General features: G+C 44.6%; 1 protein-coding gene across 1 annotated transcript in view; it reads left to right on the top strand.

Moving 5' to 3' along the window:
* The window catches only part of lcp2a (lymphocyte cytosolic protein 2a), a 184,405-nt gene that overhangs the window by 152,160 nt on the left and 16,262 nt on the right, over nt 1–15,983 (top strand). Inside the window, exons 14-17 of the mRNA XM_067996567.1 lie at nt 6,576–6,603; nt 6,767–6,779; nt 12,501–12,636; nt 15,853–15,893. Of these exons, the coding sequence (XP_067852668.1) occupies nt 6,576–6,603; nt 6,767–6,779; nt 12,501–12,636; nt 15,853–15,893 (218 nt within the window). The remainder of the gene's footprint in view (nt 1–6,575; nt 6,604–6,766; nt 6,780–12,500; nt 12,637–15,852; nt 15,894–15,983) is intronic.

Here is a 15,983-nt window from a genome sequence, read left to right as displayed (position 1 = left end):
TTCCGAACTGCTTGCTGCACCTGAATGCTTGCTTTCAGCGACTGGTGTATAAGGACACCCAGGTCTTGTTGCACCTCCCCTTTTCCCAATCTATCACCATTCAGATAATAATCTGCTATTCTGTTTTTACAACCAAAGTGGATAACCTCACATTTATCCACATTATACTGCATCTGCCATGTTCTTGCCCACTCACCCAACTTGTCTAAATCACATTGGAGCCTCTTTGCATCCTCCTCACAGCTCACATTCCGCTCCAGCTTTGTGTCATCTGCAAACTTGGAAATGTTACATTTCGTTCCCTCATCCAAATCATTGATATATATTGTGAATAGCTGGGGCCCAAGCACTGATCCCTGCGGTACCCCACTCGTCACTGCCTGCCACCCTGAAAAAGACACGTTTATTCCTACTCTCTGTTTCCTGTCTGTCAACCAATTCTTAATCCATGCCAGTATATTCCCCCCAATCCCATGTGCTTTAATTTTGTACACTAACCTTTTGTGTGGGACCTTCTGAAAATCCAAATACACCACATTCACTGGTTCTCCCCTATTCTACTAGTTACATCCTTAAAAAACTCCAGTAGATTTATTAAACATGATTTCCCTTTCATAAACCCATGCTGACTTTGTCCAATCCCGTTAATGCCCTCCAAGTGTTCTGTTATCACATCTTTTATAATAGACTCTAGCATTTTCCCCACTACTGATGTTAGGCTGACTGATCTGTAATTCCCTGTTTCTTTCTCCCTCCTTTTTTAAATAGTGGGGTTACATTTGCCACCCTCCAATCTGTAGGAACAGTTCCAGAGTCTATAGAATTTTGGAAGATAATCACCAATGCATCCAATATTTCCAGGGCCACTTCCTTTAGTACTCTAGGATGTAGATTATCATGCCCTGGGGATTTGTCAGCCTTTAGCCCCATTAATTTCCCTAGCACTATTTTTTTTACTAATACTGATTTCCTTCAGTTCTCTCACCAGACCCTTGGTTCCCTAATATTTCTGGCAGGTTATTTATGTCATCCTTTGTGAAGACAGAACCAAAGTATGTGTTTAATTGTTCTGCCATTTCTTTGTTCCCCATTATAATTTCCCCCATTTCTGCCTGTAAGGGACCTACATTGTCTTCACTAATCTTTTTCTCTTGACATATTTATCGAAGCTTTTACAGTCAGTTTTTGTGTTCCCTGCTAGTTTACTCTCATACTCTATTTTTCCCCTCTTAATGAATCTCTTTGTCCTCCTTTGCTGAATTCTGAACTGCTCCCAATCCTCAGGCTTGCTGCTTTTTCTGGCAATTTTATATGTCTCCTCTTTGGATCTAATACTATCCCTAATTTCTTTTGAGTTTGTATTATCTTCTTTGATAAACATACTTCCAGTAAATTTTCAATTAATATTTCAGCTATCCTCCAACTACAGTTTCATTTTTATCCTGTAGGTTCCTAATTTCTTCTCTAACCACTCTTTCACTGTTATGATAATGGAGGAATGTTTTTTTTAATGTGCTTAACATCCTTTGCTACATTCACCACTTGACTTGGGCTAATAAGTGGCAAGTAACATTCGCGCCAGACAAGTGCCAGGCAATGACCATCTCCAACAGAGAGAGTCCAACCACCTCCCCTTGACATTCAACGGCATTACCATCGCCGAATCCCCCACCATCAACATCCTAGGGGTCACCATTGACCAGAAACTGAACTGGACCAGCCACATAAATACTGTGGCTGCAAGAGCAGGACAGAGGCTGGGTATTCTGTGGTGAGTGACTCCTCTCCTGACTCCCCAAAGGCTTTCCACCATCTCCAAGGCACAAGTCAGGAGTGTGATGGAATACTCTCCACTTGCCTGGATGAGTGCATCTCCAACAACACTCAAGAAGCTCGACACCATCCAGGACAAAGCAGCCCGCTTGATTGGCACCCCATCACCCTAAACATTCACTCCCTTCACCACCGGCGCACTGTGGCTGCAGTGTGTACCATCCACAGGATGCACTGCAGCAACTCGCCATGGCTTCTTCGACAGCACCTCCCAAACCCGCGACCTCTACCACCTAGAAGGACAAGGGCAGCAGGCACATAGGAACAACACCACCTGTACGTTCCCCTCCAAGTCACACACCATCCCGACTTGGAAATATATCGCCGTTCCTTCATCGTCGCTGGGTCAAGATCCTGGAACTCTCTACCTAACAGCACTGTGGGAGAACCTTCACCACACGGACTGCAGCAGTTCAAGAAGGCGGCTCACCACCACCTTCTCAAGGGCAATTAGGGATGGGCAATAAATGCTGGCTTTGCCAGCGACGCCCACATCCCATGAACGAATTTAAAAAAACTTGTGAACATCAGTCACATAGGTATCACTGTAACTTTCACTCCTGAAGCGTAAATGTGTCTGTGAAAGGGAATCGACAGAAAAGAATTGAAAAACTCACCCATGGGTCTAAGGAGATACAAATGAAGCAGGTTTTCCTTGGGGGTCTTCAGTGGCAGGTTAAGGTGGGACAGGCGCAGCAGGTAGTACAGGGAGGCCTTTAGTGGCAGATTAAGGTGGGACAGGCGCAGCAGGTAGCACAGGGGGCCTTCAGTGGCAGGTTAAGGTGGGGCAGGTGCAGCAGGTAGTACAGGGGGGCCTTCAGTGGCAGGTTAAGGTGGGGCAGGTGCAGCAGGTAGTACAGGGGGGCCTTCAGTGGCAGGTTAAGATGGGACAGGCGCAGCAGGTAGCACAGGGGGGCCTTCAGTGGCAGGTTAAGGTGGGACAGGCGCAGCAGGTCGCACAAGTCAGGAGTGTGATGGAATACTCTCCACTTGCCTGGATGAGTGCATCTCCAACAACACTCAAGAAGCTCGACACCATCCAGGACAAAGCAGCCCGCTTGATTGGCACCCCATCACCCTAAACATTCACTCCCTTCACCACCGGCGCACTGTGGCTGCAGTGTGTACCATCCACAGGATGCACTGCAGCAACTCGCCATGGCTTCTTCGACAGCACCTCCCAAACCCGCGACCTCTACCACCTAGAAGGACAAGGGCAGCAGGCACATAGGAACAACACCACCTGTACGTTCCCCTCCAAGTCACACACCATCCCGACTTGGAAATATATCGCCGTTCCTTCATCGTCGCTGGGTCAAGATCCTGGAACTCTCTACCTAACAGCACTGTGGGAGAACCTTCACCACACGGACTGCAGCAGTTCAAGAAGGCGGCTCACCACCACCTTCTCAAGGGCAATTAGGGATGGGCAATAAATGCTGGCTTTGCCAGCGACGCCCACATCCCATGAACGAATTTAAAAAAACTTGTGAACATCAGTCACATAGGTATCACTGTAACTTTCACTCCTGAAGCGTAAATGTGTCTGTGAAAGGGAATCGACAGAAAAGAATTGAAAAACTCACCCATGGGTCTAAGGAGATACAAATGAAGCAGGTTTTCCTTGGGGGTCTTCAGTGGCAGGTTAAGGTGGGACAGGCGCAGCAGGTAGTACAGGGAGGCCTTTAGTGGCAGATTAAGGTGGGACAGGCGCAGCAGGTAGCACAGGGGGCCTTCAGTGGCAGGTTAAGGTGGGGCAGGTGCAGCAGGTAGTACAGGGGGGCCTTCAGTGGCAGGTTAAGGTGGGGCAGGTGCAGCAGGTAGTACAGGGGGGCCTTCAGTGGCAGGTTAAGATGGGACAGGCGCAGCAGGTAGCACAGGGGGGCCTTCAGTGGCAGGTTAAGGTGGGACAGGCGCAGCAGGTAGCACAGGGGGGCCTTCAGTTGCAGGTTAAGATGGGACAGGTGCAGCAGGTAGTACAGGCAGTCGATTTGATTTGACTGGAAATTTCAACGCTGTTCAGTAATTCCTATTTTGTTCAGTAATCGAGATTATCTTGTACTGTTGACTTAACTGATAATAGTTCAGCCTTCTGATTTTAGCATTAAACCCGATGAAACCCTAAACCGGCAACATCTGCCAGGAATTTCCCCGGTGCTTCTCCCGATCAGCTGTAGTATGTCCGACGGAAACCCTGGATAAACCGCGTATTCGGGGTTCAGCCCTAAGTTACAGCGGCTGATTGGGAGAACGCCTGAGCAAATTACCTGCAATCATCTTTAAGCCAAAGGAGATCATAAGATAAAGAATCTCTGCCTCCACAGGGAGTAGAATGACGTTTGGCACATCACGTGCCCTTCTGCTATGTAACCAAAACATTGCCACTCAGAGATTTCGTCCATCGCCCACTGACACACTCAGCACACTGATTTTTATTTAACTTCCTATGATTTCTGAATTAAGAGATATCAAGGCAATGGAGAGGATGCAGGGGAGATTTATTAGAATGGTACCAAGGATGAGGCAATTCAGTTATTTGGAGAGACTGGAGAAGCTGAAGTTGTTCTCCTTGGAGCAGAGGAGGTTAAGGGGAGATTTAATTGAAGTGATTAAAATTATGAGAGGTTTTGATAAAGTAGACAGAGAGAAACTGTTTCCACTGGCAGGAGGGTCGGTAACCAGAGGACACAGATTTAAGATAATTGGCAGAAGAACCAGAGGGGAGATAGGGAGACCTTTTTTTAAGCAGCGAGTTGTTATGATCTGGAATGCACAGCCTGAAAGGGCGGTGGAAGCAGATTCAATAGTAACTTTCAAAAGGGAATTGGACAAATACTTGAAAAGGAAAGATTTACAGGGCAATGGGGAAAGAGCAGGGGAGTAGGACTAATTGGATAGCTCTTTCAAAAAGACGGCCAAGGAGGATGGGCCAAATGGTCTCCTTGTGTGCTGTATCATTCTATGATTTCAAGCCCAAAGTTTTATGAAGATCTTTTTATTTTTGACTTGAAAAAGTATTTGTTCACCTGATTCTTTTGATCCGATTTCAGGGAAATAATAGAAAATGGACATTCAGAAGGCTCAGTGAGAGTAACAAAAATGAGACTGCTAAACGTTGCTTGATGAAGTCAGTCACCTTTATTAGCACTCAAAATAACTGCTGGTAGCATTTGTCTTTTTCGCTACGAGATCTCAACTTTTTATAGCAGGTAAATAAGTTTTGGCTTTCCCCAAAACCGCTTCACCCTGTTCTGAGAAGGAGGGCAGTGATTGACTGCTCGGCCTCAACCAATGCAGGTGTCAAACCAACTGCTAGGGATGATACTTGTGAAGTCCCCTGACACCACATGGCACCTCACAACAGAGTAGCTGAGATTGAAGGCTTGTAAAGACTAGACTTTCCCATTGGCGTTATTTAAACGCCAGCGGTTACCCGCAGTTGCTGATGTTAAACTTATCCTGCGCAGAAAATCTAGGCCTCTGTTTGTCGGGTCACAGGTCAAACCCCACATCCTCTCAGTCTGTGCTGCCGGTATGCCTCCTCCTGGCCAGATTAGGGGAAAAAGGGCCTTATATTTTTCTTCCTGCTTTTTACCCCCCGTTTCCCCACCTCTCTTGAAGGCATGGAGGTCGATTATTGCTGTTCCTGCCAGGGAATTCCACGGTCACCTTCTAGATCCTCGCACAAGCAGCCATTCTCCAAACATGAGCCAAGACAGTGAGTGTTGGCAGAGCTGTTCAACCACACGGGGCATCGCAGGCTCTCAACTTCACCACCTGCAGATTTTCCCCGCATTGGTAACTGGATAGTGATCGGGGCACCTGGCTGCTATTCCAGGGGAGCTGAGGCCAATTATTGTGCCCCTACCCCCACTTCAGCTCAGATCAGATAATTCAGTACACACCAATGATTGAGCCTCTTTGTTCATATGGTTTAGTTGCTCACTTAACTAGTTGAGCTATCAGGGGAATGAGCTGATGGGGTTACCCGCATGTTTTGAAGTAGTCTCAGCAATAGAAAACAAGTGACAAAATAAATGGTGTTCAAGCATGTCACGTCATGAGATTACCGGATAAAGGATGTGGGTTTGTTTGATTCTCCGCAGAATGAGTTCCTGATTTCAAGGGAGGGGTTGAGCTGAGTCTCGATATTGTGCCACATGGGAAGTTAGGAGGTTGCATCTGCCTGTGGTGCGCTTGTTGACCTCCGAGAGAGAGGCCACAGGCTGATCTGGGCAGGTGGAAAGGAACAGATCTCCAGTACAGCCTCTCGGCCCAGAAATAGTCTGTGTCACAAAGAAAGAGAAATACATTTAAAATGGAAATGGGATATATTTTGTTCGTTCTCATTTTAAGATGCCTAACTGATGGAAGTTTATTAAGTTGGATTTTGTAAACGTCTTAATATTTAATTGATAAATAAGCTGATGTTAGTTTCTGAATTAGCAGTTAGGAGAAGCTAGTATTGTATTGCAAGGGATAATCTTCGTCATGCATTTAATGACTAATGAAAACTAAAAAAACAAAATATTGCCATCTTGTGCTGTGGAATACACTCACTGGTTACTGGATTAACATGGCGAAACCCATTTCACACTGGTCCCTTCCAGCTGCCATAGGGTTAAATCTGGATTGGATTGAAACCCAGACCCCACAGGTGAAAGATCACTGATCTCACCTGGAGCGCTCCCTTTCAGTATAATTTACAGAAATATTAATCTCTGTGTGCTTTCTTTCTTCAGGCCAAGTCTCCCAGACAGAAGGTTTGAGGTAAGTGTGGTTCAAAAAATGTTCTATTATTCACTAGAACAAATTAAAATAATTAATAATTAAAAATGTAGACTTGGACAGCATTTCAGATTTTTGTTACTCTGTATAAATTGAACTTCAAGGATGTTCTCTGAACAGTATATACCTGTCTTTCTATTCTCAGGAAGAAGAGGAGAGTGAGTAAACAATGATCAGACATGTTTCTATCTGTATTTGTGCCACGGTATTCCTTTTCATTCTTTGTAAGAATAAGATTGTAAGATCTTAATTACCAAATGTCATATTGTAAATGTGACATTTTGTTTTATTAAGATGTAGCACGTGTCGCTCCCTGCTCCAAGCTGCAGCACTGTCTACTCCCAGAAAACCTTCTGGGGGCAGGAATCCCACGGGATCGGGTGGAACGCTGGTTTTTGCACCCCGCCCAATATTACTCTCTACTCACTTCAAAGGAGAATAAAATCGGACAGAGTGCAAAAACCAGCGCTTCACCCAACCCTGTCATTTTCCCGCCGGGTGGGTTAGGTTAAAATTACCCCTCTGTGTCTAGGGGTCTCGGCTTCCTGTTGCGTGCGGGATGTCAGATTACACACCTTCTCCCAAGGATGGAGCAAGGTCAATGTCCATTCCAGCTTGGAATTTGCCATCATCTCACAAGGGAAAAATTGCCGGTAGACAACTATTCCTTTATAGCATGCAGTCATTTTGTTCAGCTGATCTGCCCTTACTCTGGTGGGTATAAAGCTTTATTATAAATTATGGGCGCTAAATTGGACCATGTAGCGCCCGTTGTTTTGGTGCTACATGGCCTCTCCAAGGTGGCCTCTTCGCTGTGCACGCATGTTTCCTGCATGATGTGCGCCAGACGCCATCTTGGTATAGGAGTTAGCGCATACGCATAATACCGAACGCCGGAAGCATGTAAAGTAAGGAGAAAATGGATACAGTGTGCAACGCTGATTTAAAGAGATAGACACCATTTTGGGACTTAACGCTCAACTCAACGCACAGTCTTAACCCTGACCATCTGAACGTGTCTTAGAGTGCCTGGATGACCCCCACCAGCGCTATTTAAAGGGACCATACAGGATTTACAGGTTAGTGGCTGGATTATTGCTTCTGGCTGCTGAGACATTTGTAACTGTTTTTGGAGGTCTCCTATACTTGAATACTAAGACTAGGAGACATAGCCTAACATTTAGAACCAGGACGTGCAGGAGTGAAGTTAGGAAATGCTTCTACACGAAAAGGGTGGGAGAGGTTTGGAACGCTCTTCTGCAAATGGCAGTCGATACTAGCTCAATTGTGAATTCTAAATCTGAGATTGATAGATTTCTGTGAACCAAGGGTATTAAGGGATATGGGGCTAAGGTGGGTATATGGAGTGTGAGGTCACAGGTCCACCATGATCTCATTAAATGGCGGAACAGGCTCGAGGGACTAAATGCCACTGCCACTTGCTGCCACCCGATATGCGCCACCTTCTCCTGCAAGAAAGCGGTGTCTGGGTGATGTGCCTGTCATGATTGAATAGCTGCTAGTGTGTATGACCTGTGAGTTGTGGGTGGGCAGCTTGCAACAGTGGTAATGTGTAAGGGTGAGAGGAAGCATCTGATTGGAAGAGTTGAGTACTGATGGAAAGAGTTTGTTGGTATGTGGGTGATGGGGGCTGTAGTGGGTGGAGCAGTTGGTAGAAGACACCACTTGACAGTTGACCTCACTCACCTTAACCACTCATGTCAAAGCATTGAACTTCTTCCTGCACTGCATCCATGATCATGATGCTGTGGGCCTGGCATTGACTTCGTCCCCTGCTGTCTCCCACTGCCTTTTGGGTAAATGTCTGGAGGGCCTCTTGCCCCCCCTCCCCCCCCCACCACTGTGGATATAGGATGTCCCTCCTTCTGTCCATCTCTTGCACAAAGGCCTCTAGTGCATCAGCAGAGAACCTTGGTACCTTGGTGCATGCACTCTCGCAGGCCTGGTACGAACTCAGACCGGCAAATTGGTGAGGTCTGGCATGCAGTTCGGAGGATGTGGGATTTAGTAGTGCGAAACCTTTATTCAATGTTTTAACATAACTCATCAGTTTGTAAACATAGGGATGGGAGTTGCATCTGTGTTTTGCATGAGCGATGTCTGATCTCCGTGCAGACAGCCGACTGTTATTTTCAGCAAATAACAGGCACCAGTTCCCTATAAGAGATTTTTAAGAGACAGCCTGCCTTTACGAGATTGGGGCTCCCCCTGCAAGTGAAAAGTGCGGATTCCATGGAATGCTCGTGTCAACACTGATTCGGAACGCTGCTTGAAGGTAAGTCCTCAGGCCTCACGAAAGTCTCGTCCTGCCTGCGCAGAGGCCATTGGGCACGGGGTAATAGCGGATCGGGCTACCCCCACCCAATAATAGGCTCTATCCAATATTTTCTCCCTATATCTTGACCAGTGGAGGTAACGTTGAGAATGAGTGTAACAGCAAGAGCATTGTAACATATTCAAAAACTGGGTCGCTCAACTAGCTCCCAGGAATATCAAGAAGCAGCCAGTTAGAATTTTGCAAGTAGAACTCACAGCTCTTTTGGCGATTGAGGAAGACCGCACATAGAATAGATGAACTAATATTCTTCTTCATTTATTCCTATTCCAAACGGATATTCGGTCTTTTATTTTCAGGCTGGCTTGGAGAGACAACAGCACTAAAATGCTGTAGGGTCAAGACTATAACACTTTGTGAATATATGCAAAGTGCTCCAGGTAGCTTCCTTCAAAAGGAATCCTCCATGTATTGGCTCATTTGATGGTCACTATCAGGTAGAGCAAGTACAGACGTTTCCTGGTGGATCCTACCAGATAGCAACATAAGGACCAGTACCCAGTTTGTTAACATCTCTTTAGTAGTAGGTTTATTCACAGTCTTGTTACGCCTACATAAATCTAACACTGTGTGCTCAGCAAAAAGGGCCTGGACTGCAGATACATAAGTATACTGAGTTAGAATGGTGCCAGGGATGTGGGACTTCAATCTGGTGGATAGACTAGAGAAGTTGGGATTGTTCTCCTTAGAGCAGAGAAGGTTAAGGGGAGATTTAATAAAGGTGTTCAAAATTATGAGTGGTTTTGCTAGAATAAGTGAGGAGAAACTGTTTCCATTGGCAGAAGAATCAGAGGGGAGATGAGGAGAAATTTTTTTGTGCAGTGAGTTGTTATGATCTGGAATGCATTGCCTGAAAGGGTGGTGGAAGCAGATTCAATAGTAACTTTCAAAAGGGAATTGGATAAGTAATTGAAAAGGAAAAGATTGCAGGGCTATGGGGAAAAAGCAGGGGAATGGGACTAATCGGATAGCTCTTTCAAAGAGCCGGTACAGGCACGATGGGCCCATTGGCCCCCTTCTGTATTGCTTGACTCTATGATTAAAGAGAAAACAGCCAACAGAAGGCAAAATCAAACATTGTCTGCTTTAGGTAAATACTGGGGGTAATTTTAACTTTTATCACAAGGCAAAAGACAAGTGCCAGCGAATTATCAGCCTGTTCCCCCAAATCATGGAAACGAAAGTCAGGGAGGTGCAAAACGGGCTGCGATTCGCTATCACCCACTTTTTGCCCGGTGATAGAGGTTAAAATAAACCCCAGTGGGTAGCATGCAAGGCTCCTGCCAACACAGGGAGAAAGGACACGAAGGGCAGGGAGGCGAAGGGCGGGGAGGCAAAGAGTGGAGACTCGAAGGATGGGGACTTACGTACAGTTGAGTGTGGATGACTTAGGCAACCGCACATGACATGAAATCTTAATGGGACACTCATTTTGTCACTCTCCCGTGGAATGATGGGAATTCCTATTTGTACATGGAGGTTGAACAAGTGAACCATCGATAAATAAACTGTTGATCTGAGTGGCCACTTTATGCCCATGTTCAGTGCTGTCTGGCAGTTCCGCACATTGCAAAGAAAACCTCTTTCAATATACACGTCTGCTGCTAATTATACAGATAAAACTCTGAATTTACACAGAGAGCTCTAAATATTTCCTATAACAGTCTGCACTTCAAAAGTCATTTATTGTGTGAAGCACCTTGAGGTGTTTTGACATGATACGCTCCATAAGATGCTGAGATCCTTATTGTAACTTCCTGGTTTACATTTACTGTCTGCTGTTTATGGGTGGAAGTTATGTTACAGTTGTACAAAGCTCTGGTTAGACCACATCTGGAGTATTGCATTCAGTTCTGGGCACAGCACCTCAGGAAAGATATATTGGCCTTAGAGGGGATGCATTGCAGATTCACTAGAATAATACCAGGACTAAAAGGGTTAAATTATAAGGGCAGGTTGCATAGACTAGGCTTGTATTTCCTTGAGTATAGAAAATTAAGGGTGATCTAATTGAGGTGGTTAAGATGATTAAAGTATTTAATAGGTAGATAGAGAGAAACTATTTCCTCTGATGAGGGAGTCCAAAACAAGGGGGTATAACCTTAAAATTACAGCTAGGCCATTCAGGGGTGATGTCAGAAAGCACTTCTTCACATAAAGGGTAGTGAAAATCTGGAACTCTCTCCCCCAAAAAGCTGTTGATGCTGGGGGTCAATTGAAAATTTCAAAACTCAGATTGATAGATTTTTGTTAGGGAAGGGTACAAGGGATATGGAACCAAGGCGGGTAAATGGAGTTAGGATGCAGATCAGCCATGATCTAATTGACTAGCAGAACAGGCTAAAGGGGCTGAATGACCTAATCCTGTTCCTCTTGATTTTATTAATAACTTATTCAGTTTTTTTTTACTTTAAATTGCTGCTTCTCTTATCAGACTATAGTCAACCAGTTGGTGGTTAAAACACTGGCCTTGAATCCTCACCAATATTGCACCAACTGTTCTACAAAAGACAGGACTTTAGTTAGGAGATTGAAACCCTAATCTTCAACCAGGGTACTTGACTTTCTTTCTGAGTGCAACCTGATCCGAGGCACATGGCTGGGATGGATGAGCTATTATTTAAGATATTAAATGCGAGCTGTAATCCTTTGACTGGTGTATGCCCCCTTCCAATAGGCCACAGTGTGATCCACAGCATTTTAAACAGCTATACATAGGAACAGGAGTAGGCCATTTAGCTCTTCAAGCATGTTCCGCCATTCAATGAGATCAGGGCTGATCTGTGACCTAACTTCATATACCTGCCTTAGCCCCATATCCCTCAATACCTTTGGTTAACAAAAATCTATCAGTTTCAGTTTTGAAATTAACAATTGAGCTAGCATCAACTGCTGTTTGCGGAAGAGCTTTCCAAACTTCTACCACCCATTGCGTGTAGAAGTATTTCATAACTTCACTCCTGAAAGTCCTGGCTCTAATTTTTAGGCTATGTCCCCTAGTCCTAGACTGCCCAACCAGTGGAAATAGTTTCTCTCCATCTACCCTATCAGTTCCCCTTAATATCTTGAAAACTTTGATCAAATCACCCCTTAATCTTCTAAATTCCAGGGAATACAACATATGCTGCACTTTTACGGAAACTTTATTTGTACCAAGGTACTAGTGCCAGAAATACATAGTCCGCACCTGCCAATAGGAAATGTATATTTTCTGACCGGCTCTGTTCCCATGTGAACATTAATACACCTGTATTAAATTCCTCCTTGCACTTTATTAACACCTTCTGGTTTGGTGTTGGGTTCGTACAGACACAGCACTGGTTGGAGACTGTACCCCATAATTTAACCCTTTCTTAATTCCCGTGAACATGTTGAGACATTGAGAAAAAAGTGTTGGGACAATTAAAAGGCTTTTTTGAAAAGGAAATAATTGGATCTGCTACATTGGAAACATAAGCACTGAGTTCCAGGATGTAGAGTCTACTTGCAGAGACTGAAGATGTTTTATCCAATTCTCCTTCAGATTTTTCTCAGAGGGCTTTTCCTCGACCAGTTGACTCTGCGTTGAATGCCAACACGTTCCCATACAGAACACCCCGACCAGGGCCAAAGCCCAGCTTCTCCGGAGGGAACCAGCTACCACTTTCCAATCCAGAAAGGTATTTCTCTCAGCGGAGTTACGACATGTGACCGATATCCATGCCCACTATTATATAAAATAGATTATCGATATATACGTGATCAGCAGTGCTGCCCTAAAAAAAAAGAATACAAGAGCAACGGGTAAGGTTGCCAACTCTGGACGCATTCCTGGAGGTTTCATCATATGACCTCCTGCCTCCAACCATCCCACCCAATCAAACAGGCCTTTTCCCCCAATCTCCAATCATTTTATAACTGATCAACGAAAGTGCTCAAAGAAAATTAAGAAAACACACACAATTATTTTATGATTTTCCTCCCGGGTTGCTTGAAACAGTGTCCAGGAGATTAATCTTTAATTCCCGGAGACTCCAGAATTCATGGGATTGGGGGTGATATATTAGCAGGGATAGAGGATTGGTTAACGGACAGAAAACAAAGAGTAGCAGTCAACGGGTCATTTTCAAGTTGGCCTTCTGTAACTATTAGGGTGCCGCAAGGATCGGTGCTTGGGCCTCAGCTATTTACAATCTATATTAATGACTTAGATGAAGGGACCGAGTGTAATGTATCCAAGTTTGCTGACAATACAAAGCTAAGTGGGAAAGTAAGCTGCGAGGAGGACACAAAGAGTCTGCACAGGGATATAGACAGGTTAAGTGAATGGGCAAAGGTGGCAGATGGAGCATAATGTGGGGAAATGTGAAATTATCCACTTTGGTAGAAAGAATAGAAAAACAGAATATTTTTTAAATGGTGAGAAACTATTAATTGTTGGTGTTCAGAGGGATTTGGGTGTCCTCGTATAAGAAACATAGAAACTTAGCATGCAGGTACAGCAAGAAATTAGGAAGACTAATGGCATGTTGGCCTTCATTGCAAGGGGGTTGGAGTACAAGAGTAAGGAAGTCTTGCTACAATTGTACAGGGCTTTGGTGAGACCACACCTGGAGTATTGTGTACAGTTTTGGTCTCCTTAGGATAAACTTGCCTTGGAGGCAGTGCAACAAAGGTTCACTAGATTGATTCCTGGGATGAGAAGGTTGTCCTATGAGGATAGATTAAGTAGAATGGGCCTATACTGTCTATAGTTTAGAGGAATGAGAGGTGATCTCATTGAAACATATAAGATTATGAGGGGGCTTGACACGGTAGATGCTGAGAGGTTGTTTCCCCTGGCTGGAGAGTCTAGAACAAGGGGGCAAAGTCTCATGATAAGGGGTCAGCCATTTAAGACTGGGATGAGAAAGAATTTCTTTACTCAGAGGGTTGTGAATCTTTGGAATTCGCTACCCCAGAGAGCTGTGAATACTCAGTCGTTGAGTATATACAAGGTGGAGATCGATAGATTTTTGGACTCTGGGGGAATCAAGGGATATGGGGATCGGGCGGGGAAGTGGAGTTGAGATCGAAGATCAGCCATGATCTTATTGAATGGCGGAGCAGGTTCGAGGGTTTGTATGGCCTACTGCTGCTCCTATTTCTATATAAAAGGACAATCCTGGAGGGTTGGCAACCCTATCAACAGGTGAAACAGGAAATGCGGCTTTGGTTGACGTTCAAACTTTCATGTGTACTCCTGTGTTCATTAATGAAACCTAGCCTGCCACAGTCCAATCTTCTCTGCAGAAAGAAGCAAGGAAAGTTTTATCATAGAAACCCTATGATAAGACCAACAGTGGAATCACATGAAGCTGCAATACTGTCAGACTCACCACAGGTCCATGTAGCTGAGAGTAGATCACTGTCAGAAAGTTGTGGAAAGATTGTTAAAAAATACCCAACAACAATTTTAAATGAGAAGTTTCTAGGCATGTCAGAGGGAGAGATTTCCTCCCCTTTCCATGCAGAATCCCAGTATGCACGGCAAGTTCTCATTTGGATTTTATTGAATGTTTTACAAAATGTTCCAGATTCCTGGCGACCTTCCATCCACAGGTTTAGCAAGTATCCCTGGTATGTCCCCAGTGCAGTGACTTCCTCACTTAAAGTGTGATTCCAACTTCTGGCCTTTTAGTTTGACTCAATGTCCCGAAAGGCTGGTGGTGATTGAAGGCGGAATGCAAGCGGAGGGCCCACGATGGTTGGGAGGGGCACAATCTAAAGTGGACCCTGTATCCGTCAGGTTTTTTCCCCAAATTTAACCAAATTCCGGGATGACAATGGGAAAGGACCTGAAAAGGCACCCCTGCTCTACATCAAATGTTTTATTTTTAAATTTACTCACTCAGCTTTGGTCAATTTAGCAGAGAGGACCTAAAACAGGCGTTAGACCCCCCCCTCCCTCATTTACATATGTTCTAGGCGGCCACCAGGGATGCCTGAAAAATCACCCGACCCAATATGGGATCAGACGTCTTTCAGGTGCTTTTAGGGAGTGGGGCAAAGCCCCCAGAAATTGGTACTTTCTGGGTCCATTTTCTGCCCAGCCAACAGGTGCAACAACAATTTCTCCCCCAAGATACTAGATGCTATTGATGTCCATCTAAGGAGTATATGGGCTGACATTCATAGCACAGATTCAGACCAGTAGGTCATGTCTCAAAGGTCTACTGGAATTCTTTCGAAGAAACAGCATTAATGGGTGAGGGCTATCCAGTCGAGAGAGAGAGAGGTAGAAATTCCACTTCTCTATTCGCCAGCCCGTGATTTCCCACTTTAATGGAAGGAAAATTAGGGGCTGGTGAAGACAGAAGTAAAATTTCTACCCCACAATTTAGTTGTATTTTCAAAAACCACTTGATAAAGTTCCCCACGTGAGGCTTTTAAAGGAGAGTAAGGCCATGGAATGAATGGCAAGTTATCAAGCTGGATTGAAAAGGGGCTTGGCATTAGTAATGATGAATCGAGTATGTGGCCACAGAATGGGGGTGATGGATAGATAATTGATCACGAGCAGGGTCTCCCACAGTCTGTCTTGGAACCCCTACAATAAAAGTAATCTCACTCTGGGGATTATATAACATCAAGTGCACGGTGGGAATTTACCTTGGGAATCAGCCTTAACCCCTCACCATTCTTTCCGTGTGCACACATATATGTGGAGCATTAACTCCTCCCCCCTGATATTGTGAAAATAACTTCGGGTCTGGTTACCTGTTAGTGCACCGTTAAGTGTCAGGTATATTTTTTAATTATTCTCTCTTCTACGCAATATCATATTAGATCTTCGGTTTGTTTGTTTTTATCTTATTAACATTCTTTTCCATTTCCTTTTTTCCCCCTTTGAGAAGTCTTTCACCAAGCGGGTCCTTGCCACCACGTTTTCAACAAGGTACGAAGCTCTTTATCAGTTTCATTTATGGTTCAGTTCTTGCATAAAATATTAATTGTCTTGCCAAGAAATTGATTCCTAGTTTATTCA

The sequence above is a fragment of the Heptranchias perlo genome, chromosome 14, assembly GCF_035084215.1.
Source record: "Heptranchias perlo isolate sHepPer1 chromosome 14, sHepPer1.hap1, whole genome shotgun sequence".
In the NCBI taxonomy this organism is placed as follows: domain Eukaryota; kingdom Metazoa; phylum Chordata; class Chondrichthyes; order Hexanchiformes; family Hexanchidae; genus Heptranchias; species Heptranchias perlo.
The sequence above is the reverse complement of the archived record's forward strand: the minus strand, read 5'-3'. Positions and strand labels throughout refer to the sequence as shown.